The 16,819-nt window shown below is 50.3% G+C and overlaps 6 protein-coding genes across 6 annotated transcripts; 2 read left to right on the top strand and 4 right to left on the bottom strand.

Moving 5' to 3' along the window:
- Positions 1 to 61: 61 nt before the first annotated feature.
- On the top strand, positions 62 to 2,921 carry CABS01_13510 (uncharacterized protein; the record flags this gene model as incomplete). Its single annotated transcript, XM_060546852.1, has 5 exons — positions 62 to 330; positions 387 to 493; positions 557 to 965; positions 1,024 to 1,250; positions 1,306 to 2,921. The coding sequence occupies 5 exons, from the start codon at positions 62 to 64 to the stop codon at positions 2,919 to 2,921; spliced, it is 2,628 nt and encodes an 875-aa protein (XP_060394912.1).
- Positions 2,922 to 3,017: 96 nt separating this feature from the next.
- Positions 3,018 to 4,892, bottom strand: CABS01_13509 (uncharacterized protein; the record flags this gene model as incomplete). Its single annotated transcript, XM_060546851.1, has 6 exons — positions 3,018 to 3,195; positions 3,252 to 3,633; positions 3,689 to 3,873; positions 3,929 to 3,988; positions 4,052 to 4,138; positions 4,198 to 4,892. 6 exons carry the CDS (start codon positions 4,890 to 4,892, stop codon positions 3,018 to 3,020), a joined length of 1,587 nt encoding a protein of 528 aa, XP_060394911.1.
- An 834-nt stretch (positions 4,893 to 5,726) lies between these two features.
- Positions 5,727 to 7,092, bottom strand: CABS01_13508 (glycosyl hydrolase family 28; the record flags this gene model as incomplete). The annotated part of the gene is made up of 4 exons (XM_060546850.1): positions 5,727 to 6,471; positions 6,528 to 6,673; positions 6,732 to 6,884; positions 6,970 to 7,092. 4 exons carry the CDS (start codon positions 7,090 to 7,092, stop codon positions 5,727 to 5,729), a joined length of 1,167 nt encoding a protein of 388 aa, XP_060394910.1.
- Positions 7,093 to 9,207: 2,115 nt separating this feature from the next.
- On the bottom strand, positions 9,208 to 10,390 carry CABS01_13507 (zinc-binding dehydrogenase; the record flags this gene model as incomplete). The annotated part of the gene is made up of 3 exons (XM_060546849.1): positions 9,208 to 10,125; positions 10,180 to 10,199; positions 10,267 to 10,390. 3 exons carry the CDS (start codon positions 10,388 to 10,390, stop codon positions 9,208 to 9,210), a joined length of 1,062 nt encoding a protein of 353 aa, XP_060394909.1.
- A 659-nt stretch (positions 10,391 to 11,049) lies between these two features.
- CABS01_13506 (uncharacterized protein) lies at positions 11,050 to 12,557 on the bottom strand (the record flags this gene model as incomplete). The annotated part of the gene is made up of 8 exons (XM_060546848.1): positions 11,050 to 11,343; positions 11,413 to 11,446; positions 11,508 to 11,597; positions 11,656 to 11,812; positions 11,897 to 12,088; positions 12,137 to 12,155; positions 12,212 to 12,335; positions 12,403 to 12,557. The coding sequence occupies 8 exons, from the start codon at positions 12,555 to 12,557 to the stop codon at positions 11,050 to 11,052; spliced, it is 1,065 nt and encodes a 354-aa protein (XP_060394908.1).
- Positions 12,558 to 14,002: 1,445 nt separating this feature from the next.
- Positions 14,003 to 15,863, top strand: CABS01_13505 (cytochrome P450; the record flags this gene model as incomplete). Its single annotated transcript, XM_060546847.1, has 5 exons — positions 14,003 to 14,797; positions 14,857 to 15,177; positions 15,253 to 15,363; positions 15,455 to 15,621; positions 15,689 to 15,863. The coding sequence occupies 5 exons, from the start codon at positions 14,003 to 14,005 to the stop codon at positions 15,861 to 15,863; spliced, it is 1,569 nt and encodes a 522-aa protein (XP_060394907.1).
- Positions 15,864 to 16,819: the final 956 nt, after the last annotated feature.

The following is a 16,819-nucleotide window of genomic DNA, read 5'->3' as shown; positions in this document are numbered from 1 at the left end:
ACTTCAGTTTCCTTAGTGCTCACACTCAATTCCTACCTTAAACCCATCACTTACTAGCAACATGTTTGACACTGAGAAACGAGGCCGAGACCATGATGCATCGCGCATCAATGTACCTCAAGCACCCCAAGACTCGAAATCGTTCTCTCAAGAAAAATTGAAGCATATGACTCTCGAGGAGAAGGTGTTGCTACTGACAGGCGAAGACCTCTGGCGGACGAATCCCATCCCGAGATTGGGCATCTCCCGAATCAAGACCTCTGATGGGCCTACCGGAGTTCGCGGTGGTATCTTTGTTGATGGGGTCACTGCAGCCTCGTTGCCGTCTGGGTGAGTAACTGTAGCAGCTCCCGCCTGAATTCAGACATGACTGACAAACACGAAAGGGTGTCGCTGGCTGCTACGTGGGATAAGCAAGTGATCAACGATGTCTCACAGATCTTGATAGCGGAAGCCAAGAGCAAAGGAGTAGATGTTCTTCTAGGCCCAACAGGTAAGGTCTTACCTACTGCAAGTGGAAGCCTCAGATCCTGGTATCAGTCTGACACCTGCATAGTATGCATCCCTCGTACTCCACTAGGCGGGCGTAACTTCGAAGCCTACAGCGAAGACCCTTTCCTGACGGGCAAGCTGGCCGCCGAGTACATCAACACGATCCAAGCTGCTGGTATCGGAGCCTGCGTCAAGCACTACGCCGCAAACGACCAGGAGAATCGCCGTTTCTTCATAGACGAGAAGATCCCCGAGCGTGCTCTACGCGAAATTCACCTGCAACCTTTTCAGATTGCAGTCCGCGATAGTAACCCGTGGTCCATCATGACAGCTTACAACAGGATCAATGGCGACTTCTGCTCGGCACATCACTACCTCATCAGGGACATTCTCCGTGGCGAATGGGGCTGGGATGGATTGGTGATGAGTGACTGGTTTGGGACGAATAGCATCGTACCTTCGTTGACAGCAGGGTAAGCCTTGAATCAGAAGCCACCGCCTTTAGCGAATATTTGACTAACGAAGAACCAGATTGGATCTGGAGATGCCTGGACCAGTCAGACGAAGGGGTAAACACCTTCTCGAGGCACATAGCAAAGGCCTGGTTGACACCGCTTTCATTGATGCATCTGCTGCAAGAGTCCTGGAGCTACTACACAAGACCGGCAAAAGCCAGATACCAGATTGGAAGGAAGAGCCGGAGCGAGCCGTTGATCTCCCCGAGCATCGGAGAATCCTGCGTCGTGCAGGTGCAGAAGGTTTGTGCCCATTCAAGCGAGATGCTCAAGTGAAGTCAACTAACGAAACATGCAGGCATTGTTCTCCTGAAGAACGACAAGACGACCTTGCCCCTCACAGATCTCGGTGGCAAGACCATTGCTTTCATCGGCCCCAACGCTGCTAGATCGGTGGCCACGGGAGGTGGTAGCTCCAACCTCGCGCCTCACTACCGTACCACACCTTTTGGATCTTTCAAAAGGGAGCTCTCCGAGGCGTTCCCGACAGCCAAGGTTGCAACTGAACCCGGAATCCTTACGCATCGATACCTACCTCTCATGGACCCTACTGTCATACAAAATCCCGAAACCAACAGTGCTGGATTTGTTTTGTCTCTTTGGAGAAACATGAAGCACGAAGGCAACCCGTTCATGGTAGAGCACCGGCCGAGTTCGAACCTGGTTTGCTACGATGGGCTCCCTCCTGAGCTGACGACCGGAGAGCGATATTCCTACCGTGCCAGGACGATACTCACACCCAAGACGAGTGGGGTTCATCAGCTATCCCTCTCAAGCTGTGGCCCTGGCAAGCTGATCCTCGACGGAAAGGTCATTATTGATATCGAGCGGAGGTGGTGGTCGCCCAAGTCATCTCTCTTCATGAGCTACGGCTCACCTGAGGAGCGAGTCGATGTCGCCCTCGAAGCTGACCGATCATATGAACTTGTGCTTGAGTCGCTCAGCCGTGAACCGAAGCCGTATGATTTGACATACATGGGCATGTTGGAGCGTGAGGAGGTCCAAGATGGCGGTCGCATCGGGTTCCTAGAGAACCCCGGAGACCTTGACGCAATGTTTCAAAACGCCATCGAGCTTGCCAGGACGAGTGATGTTGCCGTCGTCGTTGTAGGAAAGGACCAGGACTGGGAGACGGAGACGAGCGACATGGTGTCCATGGACTTGCCTGGCCGGTCCAACGAGCTGATCTCTGCCGTGGCCAAGGCGAATCCCAACGTCATCGTGGTAAACCAAACGGGAAGTCCGATCACAATGCCCTGGATTGGCGAGGTTCCGGCTGTCATCCAAGCTTGGTACCAAGGTCAAGAGCTGGGTAACAGCTTGGCGGACGTGCTCCTTGGGGCGGCGAACCCGTGCGGGAAGCTTCCAATCACATTCCCGCGGCGCATTGAGGACACGCCATCATTCGACAATTATCCCGGTGAGAACGACGTGGTTCACTATGGAGAGGGCATCTATCTCGGGTACAAGTACTACGATCACCGCAAGATCGAACCACTGTTCCCTTTCGGGGCTGGTCTCTCGTACACCACCTTTGAGTACTCCAACCTAAGACTGAGTGCCGACGTACTAGAGGAGACTGGAAGGATTGAAGTCGAAGTTGACGTGACGAACACGGGCAAGCGCGAAGGCAGAGAGATTGTGCAGTTCTACGTCGCTCCTGTGTCGAAGCCTCGGCTGGGCCGCCCGCTCAAGGAGCTTAAGGGCTGGGACAAGGTTCTCTTACGTCCCGGAGAGACAGTGACCGCTCGGACGACTCTCGACAAGGTGAGCATATCATACTGGGATGATAGCGTTCAGAAGTGGGTGGTGGAGGCCAACGCGGAGTTCAGGGTGAGTGCGGCAAGGGATTCTAGGGAGGAAGGGCTGGGCGCCAGATTCCGGTCGGCGAATGCTTTCCAGTGGGTTCATTGAGTTGAGGTCACGAACCGGATATAGAGTAGCTGTTGGTAACTATGACACGCTGGTTGCGGTTATCTCTGTTCTGGATGATTCATATATCTCCCTTGATCAAGACAGCAAGCGAAGAATCTCACAATCCTTCGCAATCGTTGGCGAAAACCGAGACGCCGCTCCGGCTGCCATTTCTCGAGCCTGGTGTGTGATTTCCCAGCCTTCCGGCAATAGGATTTTAGACAGCTCTTCATTGCGTAGGATGAACTTGATCTGAATTTCGATTCCGAAAAGACTATGAGGTACATCAGCTAGTCGGTCGTCGGTCATCAAGAGTGACTGGATGCTTACGTTCTCCAAGAGTTGATGGGGAAGAGAAGGAGCCCGAATGGCTCCTGGAGAATCCCACCATGCAATACCCCAATGATGGCAGAGGAAACCGCTACCTTGGCGCCTAATATGTCTTCGTCGGATAGAGCAGAGATTGCCGAGGCATGCAGACAGCGGTGCACGTGAGAACGGTAGAGGATCGTCTTTGCAGCGCAATAGCGTGCCTTCAGGTGTCCTCTCAACCTTTGTTGCATTGGTCTGACTGGATGCGAGGAAAGGAGCCTGACCTCTTCGACAAGCGAGAAGGTCTCGAATTGGAGCGCGACTGGGAGACACGCTTTCCACTCCTCGATTTGACGGCTCAATTCACCCAGAATAGAATGGGATGGGGGCTGAACTCTTTCTATAGTTGAATCAGCATTCGCAACAAATCTCGTGCACAACGGAGGTTCTTTGACCTTTGTTATACAGATGAAGGTGTATTCGGTTTAGGAGTCTCCTCATAGCAACAAGTGCCAAGAAGTAGAATTGCGTGTCTTTGCCCTGAGAGTCTGCGCCAGAGTCGGGCAGTAGCGGCAAGGGCACTGCACTTTCGAGACTACTCAAGCCGCTGGGCGGGAAGTCATACTCGACGAGAATTTGGCTGTGACTTGATTAGCACGCAAGACTTTGAGGGCCAAAGCCGAAAGTGTTGGTACCTTTCTTGCAGATACGCAATCCAGTACAGCTGGCAGTGGTGCGCTTCTAGTTTCGCCTGCCTGATGCCAACCTGTTAGTGAATTTCGTATCCTGGCCAACAATCTACAAATCACCGGACCTACAGCGGCAGCAAGATCATGATCAGAGAGCACGCTTTGTGAATGAAACTCCAAGAGTCATGAATTCTCAAGACTGATGAGTTGTAAAGACTGTCAAGCGCCATTAGCGTTCAAAATGCCTCCCTACAGGAGATCCAAGCTTTACTTACGCCATGAGCAAAAGACACTGGACGCTCACCCAGTCGGTTTCTTCAACATCTCGGAACATATCGCACGCAATGGTGTAGAACCCGAGACCAGCCTCGTGATCTAACATGGCATCCGTTGAGTCGGACTGGGCCCATTCTATTTTACCAGTCTGGCAGGCAGCTACAGAGCCGAGCGAGAGGACGAGTGCCACCAAGCAGCTATCAAGATTGCGAGCAAACCCCACTCTGAGAGCTTGATTGAGATGATGGCTATAGAATCGGTCTTCGTCCAACACAAGATACTGCGGGTGGAAGTGACTGAAGTAAGAGTCGGCTAGGTCACGCAATTGCGCCAGCGACAGGTTGGACAGCCAGCCATCATCTCGCGAGGAACTTTCAACAAGGCATCGTGGGGGTGCTCTACTTCTGCGTATCTTGGGTCGTTGAATCTCCAACGCGACTGGGTATCGTAGATCAAGCTCCGTCAGAGTGACCGGAGAACAAGGCCAGGAGAGAAGATGCTGTGGTGCCGTGTAGTGCTTCTCCGGGATGGCGAGTTCCTGGCGGATCTGGACCGATCCTAGCTTGGAAGGCGAGAATACGCTCATCGGACTGACTGCTTCCATCGGGTCAGGGTTCTCAACTGTCGGTTCGTGATGGTTCTGTAGCCGTGACTGCCCATCTGAAGTGATTCGAAAGTCGTGAGTACTCTCCATGAGAGCATCCAGCTTAGCTTCCATCCGCTTCAGTGTGTCATTCAACTCCGTGACAGAGAGGTTCTTCCTTGATGAAAGTCAGTCGACTGTAACTCTTCACTAGGGCAAGCATACTACATTACTTCGATGTGACGGTTTCGATATATGCACATTGCAGCCCTAACCTTCTACATCGCCCGCAAAAAGGTTTTGCTTCATCACATTTCGTCTTCCTCTCACGACATGGCGCGCAGACCTTGCGAGATTGTTAGCAACGCCCAGCCTTTTTTGACCTCAGTGCTCACATTGAGCGCTTGTCGACGTGGTGCGCTGCTCGAAGGCTGATTTCGTGTATTTTCAGAGTCCATTTCCGGTCGCTGTAATGTTCATAGGAAGGACGGTAAGGTAGTGCAGGCTTGGGGGGTTAGGGGTCGTTGCTGCTTAAATGCAGTCTGAGGGGTCTGCCAAGGCGCCACGGAGGGCGCTGGTCAAGCCCCTAAAAGACTGTGGACGGAACACATCGGCTCTGCCACAAGACGTGACAATGAGGAGCCAAAAAAAAGCTACAATACGGTCACCAATATCCGGGGATGTATCGAAAGTCTCGATAACCGTCATAAAGATCATTCATACTTGATTAGCAGACATGTCAGTTCACTGTTCACTGAGCGAGCTAGGGCATCTGATGATGAAAGATGATTCAATTAGCTAAGCTGTTCCAGGACCCACCCGGCGCCGGAAGTCCCACATGCCCCGTGCCGGATTGCCGAAGCCGTCGGCGAAAACGAGATCGTAATATATGCGTTGTATCCTTATTCACATTGTTTGAATATTTACAGAGAACGGTCTTTTCGATTATGCCGGGCATCCGCTGGCGGGGAAGTTGCAGCTGCTGGTCTTGCCGCCTCCCGTGATCTTGGTGTTCTCAAAGGTGATGTCGGAGCAGCTGCCGTCACCGCAGAGGATGTAGTAGTTGTAGGCGTCGCTAGTGGCAGTTCCAGTCACATCGATGAAGTGAATGCCAGAAATCTTGACTCCGTTGGTGGGCGAGCCAGTTGGGCCACCGTTGAGGTAATCCTGCTGGACATCAATGCCGTAGGTGTCGATATCGGTGAGGGTGATGTTCTTGTACGTGACGTTGCTGACCTCGCCAGTGGTGTTGGAGTTGGACTTGATACGGCAGCCGTTGGAGCTCTTGACGACCTGGGAGTTGGAAAAAACAACGCCGTCAACGGTGTTGTTGTTCTTGCCGCCGATGGAGCCGATGCTGAGGCCGTGACCTCCGTAGCAGTAGAGGTTGTTGACAGTGATCTTGGTTCCACTGGTGACGGCGACGCAGTCGTCCTGGTTGTGAACCTTGATGTTCTCGAGAAGGACGTTGTCGCTGGAGGAGATGTCGAAACCGTCACTGTTGTGGGCGGCAGCCTTGCTGCCGCTCTTGGAGTTGGGCGCGTCACCGGCAGAGTTATCGAGGACGAGGCCGGAGACAGTGAGACCCTGGTTGCCGGTCATGGAGAAGCAGTGGACGGGCCAGTTCTTGATGTTCAGGTTGGTGATCTTGGCGTTGGTGGTCTTCTTGACGACAACGAAGTGGTTGGGCCTGATTTCAATGGTTAGCTCTAAATCTTCGTCTGCCTTAAGGAAGTAGTCACTCACTTGTCGCCACCACCGTTGGATCCAAGACCGTCCCAGTAAGCCGCACCATTGCCCTCAATCACATGTCCGGGAGCGCCAGTAACAACAATGTTGGTTCCGGAGATGATGATGGGGTCGAAGCTGCTGTCGACGGTATCGGCAAAAGTCTGAGCACGGAGTTAGCACCAGATCTTTCTTCCAGTGGCAAGTCGAGAGAAAACATACGGTTGTGCCGTCAAAGGTGACCTTGGTACCTGTCTGAAGCTTGGAGAGATCGATAGCACCGTTGGAGGGCGCAGCAATGTTAGAGAGCGTGATATCGGTGCATGTCTTGACGGCGTTCGCAATGTCGTCGTACTTGGTGACAACGCAGCCGGTCTAAAGTGGGCGAGAAACGGGTCAGTCAGATTGCCGGGTCTTGGCGCGCATCAGATGGATCGTGGATCGCATAGGGCTGACTTACTGCGTTGCTTGCGCGAGGAATGGTGTTTGTGTAACGAATGTGAGATCCGTGGTGGCCACGAGGAGACGCCGCTACCAGAACGACGTTCAGCAGAGCCGCAGCAGGGGCGAAAAACTTGGCCATCTTGGCGTGGAGAAAAGAGAACGACGGTAGTGAATCGAACAAGAAAGTGAGTGGTGGTGAAGAATCGGAGACTGGCTGGGGAAACAAATGCCAAGTAGGGTGCCAAGGTAATGTGTTATATATCTTCCAGATCCAGTCTTGGCGACCGCAACAGAAGAAGAATATGGCCTCACTGATTGGAGGACATTTGTCGACCCTCATCCGTCCGAACGGGTGAACAACACATTTTGGGAATGACTGGCATGCCTGGCAACGCGGCTCGGTGGATATTGCAGGGCTTTGTTAGGTTGGATCCATTCGGAATCAACGGGCTCTGTCGATATGACTTGAAATGGCCAACATCATCTGTCTAGGTTTGTTTAGTGCGTCGGCCGTTGCACCGATCAGGCGCTTATTCTTGAGCAAGAAGGATTTTGTGGGGATCAAGACGTGCATCTTTCTAATGACAGCGTTTCATGTCAATCAGGAACATGACATCGACCAACAAGCGTTGTTAGAGTGCGAGTTGATATGCGGGTGAAGTTGCTATCTTCTGCCCAGTTGAGGCGCACCACCCCTTATTCTCTCCCGTCTCCACCGACTAATCTCTTTGAGTCAGGGGCGCGTCGAACCAACCGGCCTAGAGCCCGAAAGCAGGGACCCCCATCGGATTCCACGAATCTGCAATTAACCTGACACTCGCTACAGAGGTTGGAGCCGGGATGTGGGACAGGCGTTGTTGAAGCCTCAAAAGCCAGTTGAGATGTTGTAATTCATCAATAAGCGCAGTCTCAGCAAGTCATGTTTACAATGATGAGCTCTGGTCATCTAATGAAGTTTGCGCCAAAGTCGGAAGGTTTTAGACGCATGGCACTTGTGAGGTATCGGGACGTTTAACGTCCGACATCTTTGCAAGACGATTGGCCTGAATCAAGCATTTGCTTCCCAGCTGGACACGCGCACCACCTCAGCTTCGTCCCGTCATGGTCTCTGCGTTTTGGGGCAACGCTCTTTTCGTTTCGTTTCCCCGGGAAGTTTAACGATCCGTTCTTCTCGCTGGTGGACAATTGCTAAGCGAGGGACTATTTTGCCGAATACTCAGCCGAACGATTTGCTCAAGATGCACCTGGCAATTGAGTGAGGAGAGTTTGGAAGTTTCCTTCTTAAGACCAGACGAATTGGTCGCGAGCGAAATATCAGTGAGCAATCATCCGAAACATGTGCAGATGAGCATGAGTGTTGGAGATGAGAGCAGATGATAAGGGTGAATGACGTAAATTGATCTCAGTGACACATCTCTGCCCCGCAGGTAGAAGAATGTTGACACTCTGAGGCAGAATTGCTTCGGATTGAGGGTATAATCTGCCGGCAGAAAATTTTGACTTTAGAGTTAGGGGCACGAAGTTTGCATGAACTCTACTCTTATTGAAAACAAAGGGCATAACACAGGCCATGTGTCTATAGTGAGTGTAGTATAATTGACTTTGTCTACCCATTGCGGAGAAGCTCCTTTCGGGAAGCTTTGGCCAAACACCAGGAGCTTAGACTTTTGCTTCTTACATCTCTCAATCTTGAGCTGCATTGGTGAGTATGAGATAAGTTAGCCATGACTCAACAGAAAGCAGCAAGTTGGTTGTCGGCACAGTTTATAAGTCATTTGACGAAGTTGGTGTTGTGCTTTGGTCTATGATCAGTTGCTGGGTCTCTTAGACTATCCTCGTTCATCGATGCGTCTACCTATACGAATAGCAAATGTCCTGCCAATTTGCTCTTCATGCTTCTTCATGATGTTTGGTATTTTGTGCCGCAAAGTCAAGGTTTAAAACACGCTGAGTACATCGTTCTGACCAAGTGCAAACTCGGTCAGAAAGGTTGCCTTGAGCCTCACTAATGCCTGCTTCCAGAGACAAATCTCTTGGGATACTGATGGGGTTTTCCTACCCAATAAAATCTGAATTATTGGTGTCTACTGAACAACGATGATGAGTTACAGAGAAAGATCAAGACCTGGTTCATGTCCACAAGTGATGCCCAGCGAAGAATGCATAAGAAACCTTGTTTTTGCATCGAAGAGACATCCTTCGTGGAGGAATTGCGAATTAAAGACAATTTCCATCTGAGCAATGCTCAGCCGCTTCAATTGATCTCAATGCCAACTTTTCCTTGGTGTTTTCCTGACTGCAGATACTCGTACGCCTCCTTTAGTTGTTCCAGATTGAAGACCTTGGGATCAATGACAGGGCGCAACCTGTCTACGTGGGCCTCGATGGCTCGAGACATCTCTTCAAGCTGTAACCGACTGCCACACCAAACTCCTCGAACCGTAACTAGGCTCAGCCACGAATCCAAAAACGTTGGCATGTCGTGCTCAGACGGGTTACCGCCAGCAAACCCCGTGGTGATGATAGTTCCGTCTAGTCTGCAGCTGACAAGACTTTGTCTCAGAGTCGTTGGTCCCGCAACTTCGACGACCAAATCCACGCCAACGCCTCCGGTCAACCTTTTGGCCTCTTTTCCCCAATCGACCGTCTCACGATAGTTGATGATATGGTCAACACCGAGCCTCTCAAGAAGTTTGGCCTTCTCGGCAGAGCTAGTGGTGGCAATGACCCTCGCTCCGACGGCTTTGGCGAATTGAATGGCAAAGATGCTTACTCCGCCCGTACCCTGCGTGAGAACCCATTGCCCGGCCGAGACTTGCCTGCCGGGTAGTCCAAAGAGGGCGTTCCAAGCAGTAACACCAGCACAAGTCAGGGCTGCGCCCTCAATGAAGCTCAAGCCTCGAGGCAGCGGGACGAGACCCTGCTCGCCGAAGACTCCGATGGTGCGAAAAGTGCCATCGAGTACGGCACCAAGTCCAGACTGTGGAAGGTCGTCGCTGAGTGGACCTGCGATGTATCTCTGAGCTAGCGCCGTAACCACTTCATCGCCTGGTTTGAATCGGGTAACATGCTTTCCGACAGCTAGTACTGTGCCTGCGCCGTCAGACCCTGGGACAACGTCCGGTTTGACGTCCCAAGGGTATGTGCCCTCAGTAATCGTGACATCTCGGTACTATCGGGAAGCTCAGTCAACTGGAATATAAATCAAACGGGAGTGAGTACTAACGTTCAAGGTGGCGCCTTGGACTAGGAGCAGGTGTGAGTGATTATAACACGTACAAAGGGGCGATCAGGGATAACGTGTTGCACCAACTTTTGACTAGAACCTGGCTATCACCGACCTCTGGAGACTTCTCATCCGAAAACTGTAGAGAATCTGATCCATTTTCACCGACAACCTTCCATTGCCTGCTTATTTCGGGGATCGCTTGCACCATGGTATTTGGGTCTCTTCAGTGGATCGATGTAACTGCACTATCGAGAGGTGAAGATTGCACGTAAGTGCTCTTTCACCAACGCTTTCCGTTGAATATCTCTGAAATACCAACGCGTCTAACTTGACTACTGATCTAGTCAGCTCATATCCCATCGACTGTGGCATGGCGTTGGTGCATAGATACGTACTACGGATGAGGGGTAATATCAAATTACGTATCATTCCAAGATGCCCCGTCTTAGGTACTTCAATCCGGCGGACTTCGTCGAAGATTGAAAAAGAATCAGCATTGGAGAAAACTAGAGACTTGTATGCCGGCATCATGCCGCAGTCGATGGGGAAACGGCCAGATCATGGCAATTATAGTTAGCAGGTATGGCCATTACAAATGAAGTTCATACGATGAGCTAGCTACCTTACCTGATTCATAAGCGCTAAGGGCCTTGGGCGCCGCGGCTTTGGTAATTACAATCGTGACATGACCAGATAACGTTATAGTCAATTGCGTAATCTTGTAGCACGCTATTGAGAGAGTTGACTTAGTCCGAAGTACTTTATTGCGCGCTTGCTGTTTCGAAGGAATCGTCACTATTACTTCTGTTCATAAACTACTGCAGGACTAGCTAACTGAAGCTATTATGGATGTTGCAGTCTTTCCCTTTACAAGCGCATAGCCAAGCCCCCGGAAATTGAATGCTGCGAAAGGCCATACCGGCCTGTCTGAAGACTCCAAGTCAGGTTGCCAGTGCAGATGTATTTACAACCATCAATGTAAGTCTTGAGGTTAGCCGCTAATGTTTCATCATCGGAAAACTTAGCCATCAGGCACTCGGCGGCATGGTTGAATTCAGTGATAGCCTTGTGGATCATTTCAGTGACCATGGAGACTGCAACATCAAGACTTTCCGTTTCTCTGAAGAGCAAGGGGACAATGCTCTCGACCGTTTGCTGTGCCTTCGGGCTGAGAGTCAGCAAACACGCTACTATTAGAAGAAAAGAAAGACCACGTTGAGGATGGCTTACTATCTCTTTCTTAAGAGAAAGGAGGTCATTGACGCTGGTTGTCTCCGTTAGTGCTCTGATACACACGCATTGATATGAGTACTTAGTCAACATACGCCCATACGAGAATGTTCGCCTGGTCCCATAATGTCCTCATTTCCACCTCTCTGAGGACTTCGATCGGGACAGAGACCCCGCAGGCATAGCTAGTAAGGTCAGCGCATCCAATAACCTCCCGAAGTAGATGTATTCGAATATGCATACTCAATGAAGAACAAGCAGACGTTGACTGCGCCTGTTCCCATCCTGGTTGCAATGTATTCTCGCGTAGACGGGAGCTCAGGGCCAAGCCGACGCTGCTGTTCTGTTTCGGAGGTCTCTATGAAGAACTTGATCTCATCGAAAAGAATCTCTCGGTGATCTGATTGATGCATAATAAGTCAGAGATAGCAACGAATTGACCTGAGAGAACCCGGTGCGATCAGAGGTTCGGCCAAAGACTCACCGTAGTCATAAGCCTCGCACACCGCATCGCCAATCACTTTGAAGAAAGCGATGATATAATTCGTCCGGACTTCATGGGAGGCCTCATTGTCGGAAAGACGAAGGCAGTGTCGCACGTATTCGAGGGTTTCGCGCCGGAAAACGTGTGCGGCTTGAAGATTGTCGTACAGATGCCCCCCCTTTTCATCGATTTCTGCTGGAGTCAGTCGAAAAACCTGTAGCAGTCATCTCGTACACTTACGGTCATCCCATGTGAATAGCTGAAATGTTTAGCTGGAGTTAATTGCATACAACTTGAAAAAGAAAGTGAACGCACCCAGAGGACTACACAACACAGGATATCTCCCCGTTCCAGGTTCACTCCAGGGTACCAAGTTGATATGAATAGTCCTACATCGATTTTTGACATTGAAATTCGGCTCTTGGGCAACTCAGTGAAGCTAAACAAAGCCTAGTCAGCTAGCCATGCTGCTAAAGACTGACTGGAGGCTTTATCCGGTGCCGTACCTTGCGATCCGCTCTCCAGAAAGAGTTCGAAGGCCTTCCAGGCAAGGGCTTGTGTCTTTTGGCCATTGTTTGAAGAGCAGGCTGAGATCCGGAATACGAAGATCTTTACCCCTGAGCTGTTGGATGAGGGTCTGACGGACGCCGAGGCAAGCCATCGCCGATGCTCTCGTTCATTAATACACAATGGTAGGTTCTGGAAATGAGCAACGTGAGATTGTGGTCCTTACTATTGATGAAGTGTACATATGAGGCAGCCGTTTATAGATACTTGTCCAAACACGACTAAGACGCTCATGAATATTCACTTGATTGGATTGCGGAGATCATACCTCCTGTTTTTCTTTTCTTCTGATGCCTCACTTATCGAATATCTCGCAGTTGAAAGAGAAAACTTGATTTGTGAATGAAGCCAACGTGGGAAAGGCGTCATTACTGCATTTCGGGGTCATTGCCCCTAGAGCTCGGTGATTCCATGAGACAGACAGGGTACTATCCAAACTGAGAGAGCCCTCACCTGTTCACTTTTGAGGCCGTCAATCTAGAAAACCCTGATGTCGATGTTTTTCTATCTTTATCAGCAGCCACCTGGCGCAATGAAGCAATCCAATTCGCTGTAAAATACACTCCTCGGACTCGAGGTTCCAACACGTATAACCTGCCTGAACTTCGAAGTACCTACATGCCAAGCCGATGAAACCTCACATGCTGTTGGCTTGTGATGCAACTCTTGCTGTGCATGTTGACTGCATAAAGGCCGTAATCAGTGTAACTCCGAGCTCCGGATTTGTTGGAGACTCATTACCCCGCGGATGGTGTCGCCGGCGTACCGGCAAGGCCTACGCTAAACTGGTGTATCCGAATCCTTGTGTTATGTTCGCCTTGGCATCGCATTTGAGGTCCTTGTACTATGGACGAAAGAGGTAAATGCTCGATTACGCTGAAGTCGTCATGGGGCAAGATCGAAGGCCGAAGCGTTGCCATTCTTGGAATTGCCCCAACCATGCTTGATTGAGTTGGGGGTAAGCACGCACACATTGTAACCTTCATTGACGTCTTGCTGGGTTCATTTGTTCCTCTTAGCCAGTCGGTACCAATCAAACAAGTCTTATTCTTGGAACTCGCTGGGCAGCACCTCGGAGCCCATAATCCCCAACATGAAATGCTGCTCATCCGGGATAGTTTAGTAGCCGTGCCGCAATGTACTGATGTTGAGCTGGCCTCTCAAGTGCAGGGGATCTGCATGAAATATGCAGCAAAACATCTAGAAGTAGCTAATCAACGGTGGAGTGGCCAAGCGGTGCGGATGGTTGGGGGTTGTCTAGAATCATGCCAGGGCGCCATGAGAGACAAGGCGGTGATAACATAGCTCGCCGCTGGCAATAGTCAGGTCGCTCGCATCTACGTCTACCTTGGTCTGATGAATATTCTAGAAAGCTGGCATCGGGCACTTCGTTTTCTTTCGCTGAGGTGTCAGAAGGGAAAACCTAGGAAAATTTGATATCCCATTAGCGGCAGCATTGAAATACTTCAAAGCTGCTCTCCTTCGCCAGCCAGGCATTAAAGTTGTCCTTCTACATGTAATAAGAAAAATCTATTGACCATGGGTATCTTAAGGAACGACACTACCTTCAGACTCTTCTTGGGCAACCTTGTCACGATCTTCCCAGGACTCCTTTTTCTTTATCTCATATGTGTAGGGATCTACAACATCACGTTCCATCCTCTCGCGAATTTCCCTGGTCCCAAACTGACAGCATTCACTGGCTGGTATGAGACCTACCACGAACTCTTTGGTGCACCTGGCAAGACTTTCGCCTACAAGATTCAACAGATGCATGACGACTATGGCCCTATCGTACGCATAAACCCTCACGAACTTCACGTCAGTGACCACCACTTTTTCGACGTCCTGTTCGCTGGAGGGAGCGCTCGCCGTGACAAGTACCCGCCGAGTGCCAGTGTCCAGGGCGCTCCTGGTGGCATCTTTGGGACCTTGAACCACGATACTCATCGAATGCGCCGGTCTGCCATCTCTGGCTTCTTCTCCAAGCAGTCTGTGGTTGTCCACGAAGGACTCATCCACGAGAAGGCTGAACAACTCTGCGAAGTTTTCAAGAATTGCGCCAGAGAGGGCATTCCCTTCGATATTCGTGTCCCGCTGTTGGCTTATACAACCGACTTCTACTGTGCCCATGCGCTTGGCGAGACAGGTGACATGCACTTACTAAAAGACCAGGCAAAGGCCCAGAAGTGGAGAGAAAGTATCACCGGTCTGCTTCACTTCACCCCTATTGTCAGACAGTTCCCATGGATTCAATCATTCGTGTTTGGGCTCCCAATGTGGCTCATCCGACGAGTATCGTCAGATTTGGCCTTAGTAACCCAGCTTTTGTTGGTAAGTCGATAAATTGTGCAGTCACTAAACGAATTTGAACAAGTCTAATATTCTGTTAGGACATGGATGATCAAGCAAAGGAGGCCATTAAAGACTCGTTGGCATCCATCGGTACTAAAGAGGACAACGGCAGCCTAATGCAAGCGATTCTTAATTCGAACTTGCCTCAGGGCGAGAAGGGTTTCAAGCGAATAGCCCAAGAAGGCTTCACTGTCTTGACAGCTTCGGGAGATACAATCGGCAGAACTCTGACCACTGCTGTATATCACTTACTCTCAAATCCAAATCACCTTGCCAAGTTAAAGCAAGAGCTGAGAGCCGCGATGCCAGACTCCAATATGGATGTGCCGCTGGGTAAGCTCGAAAGCTTGCCGTGGACGGTGAGTGCATCAACCCCATGCGAGTTATCTATCTTTGATCCAAGGTCATCCCACTAATGTCGACGTGCTGATAAGACCGCTGTCATCAAAGAGTCACTTCGGATCTCCGCGCTTATCACTATGAGAGTTGTGCTGCAAGCACCTACGCAATGTCTCACATACCGAGATTGGGTCATCCCAACAAACGTAAGATCAATCATCAATTGTTTGAGTGATTTGTTTTCAAGTCGCCCTAGCAGAGTTGGTTGAATATTTGCTAACCTACCTGGTTCGGAAGACGCCAATCGGCATGACATTCGCCGATCTGATGATGGACTCGAAGGCCTTTCCAGACCCTAGAATATTTGACCCCGAGAGATGGCTCGAGTCTCACCCTCTTTACGCCCAGAGCGCGAGATGCTTCTTCCCTTTTGGGCGCGGACACCGCAATTGCATTGGACTCAAGTGCGTCAATTCCTCACCGCAACAGCGAACTCAAGCAGGCATCTACTAACTATCATGCGCCGCCAAGTCTTGCTTGGGCAGAGATGTACGTTGCACTTGCAAAAGTTCTGCGTCGATTTGATCTGGAATTATACGATGTAATCAGAGAAAGGGACATTGACCACTACCGTGACTGCTTCCTGGGCGAGCCTCGGGATGACACGAAAGGCGTTCGGGTCAAGATTCTTCGTCTTTTGGACTAAACATGACAGGGTACCTAGTAATGATCGGCGCAAGGCGGGTGCAACTCGGGTCGAATGTGCATGGATAGCCAGGAGAGTCAAGATCAGCCGTGGTGGATGGGGTCTGTTCAGACTTTTTTGTTGCATGTCCTTCTCCATTTCAAGTGTCACTGTCTCATAGAAGGCTCAATGCTATGCTAATTAGTGTCAAAGTGTTGTCATGGTGTCTCGGGTCTCGAGCAGTCAATAGAACTGTAGCCGTCTGTTTCATCGTTTTCGTTGCTTGAACTGAGTTGAAAGCACTACGGCCACTTCTTCCGTGATGTTTATCTCCCGATCAGTCTTCAATCTTCAGGTGCGCCTTCGCACAGCCATCGTCTTCTGAGAGTGCAATACAGTATCCCAACTCATGATAAACACCACCAAGTCGGTCGTGAAAGTAAGAAATACTGGTTTAAGCCCCCAAAGAACAGTAGGTGAACGACAGAATATTTTACGGTTCAACGCTTCCCGAGATTTCTTGTCGTCGCCATAATCTCTGTCATTGGTACTCCTCGAGGCCAACGTTTGCCTCAGTGTATTCTTACTATGATATCGAAGTCTTCATTGAAGAAGCATAGGGGATTCTAGATGTATTGCCGACGACTTATTGTGTCATCCACTTCAATTGTGGGAGTTGTTATTTCGAAGTTGTTAGCTGAACCCCGATGGAACCTTCCTTGACATCAAGGTCCTTAGAACTGAGGGGAAATAGCAAAGAGTAGAGACCATGAAACGGCCAGCACTTCTCTCTAAAACACAAGAAAAAACCATTTCCCACTTCATTCAATCTTTCGCACAGCTTTCATGAGAATTCCACGTCAAAATTGTCATCAATCTGGGTGTTAACCACGGTGGACTTCGGACGCATCGCATTACACCTGCCTGGCATGGCTCGAAATCTCAAACATACACCTTTATTACCACCGCGACCGCTG

Source organism: Colletotrichum abscissum, assembly GCF_030869225.1.
Source record: "Colletotrichum abscissum strain IMI 504890 chromosome Unknown Scaffold_45.1, whole genome shotgun sequence".
Classification (NCBI taxonomy): domain Eukaryota; kingdom Fungi; phylum Ascomycota; class Sordariomycetes; order Glomerellales; family Glomerellaceae; genus Colletotrichum; species Colletotrichum abscissum.
Note: the sequence above shows the minus strand (reverse complement) of the source record. Positions and strands in the feature narration are given on the sequence as shown.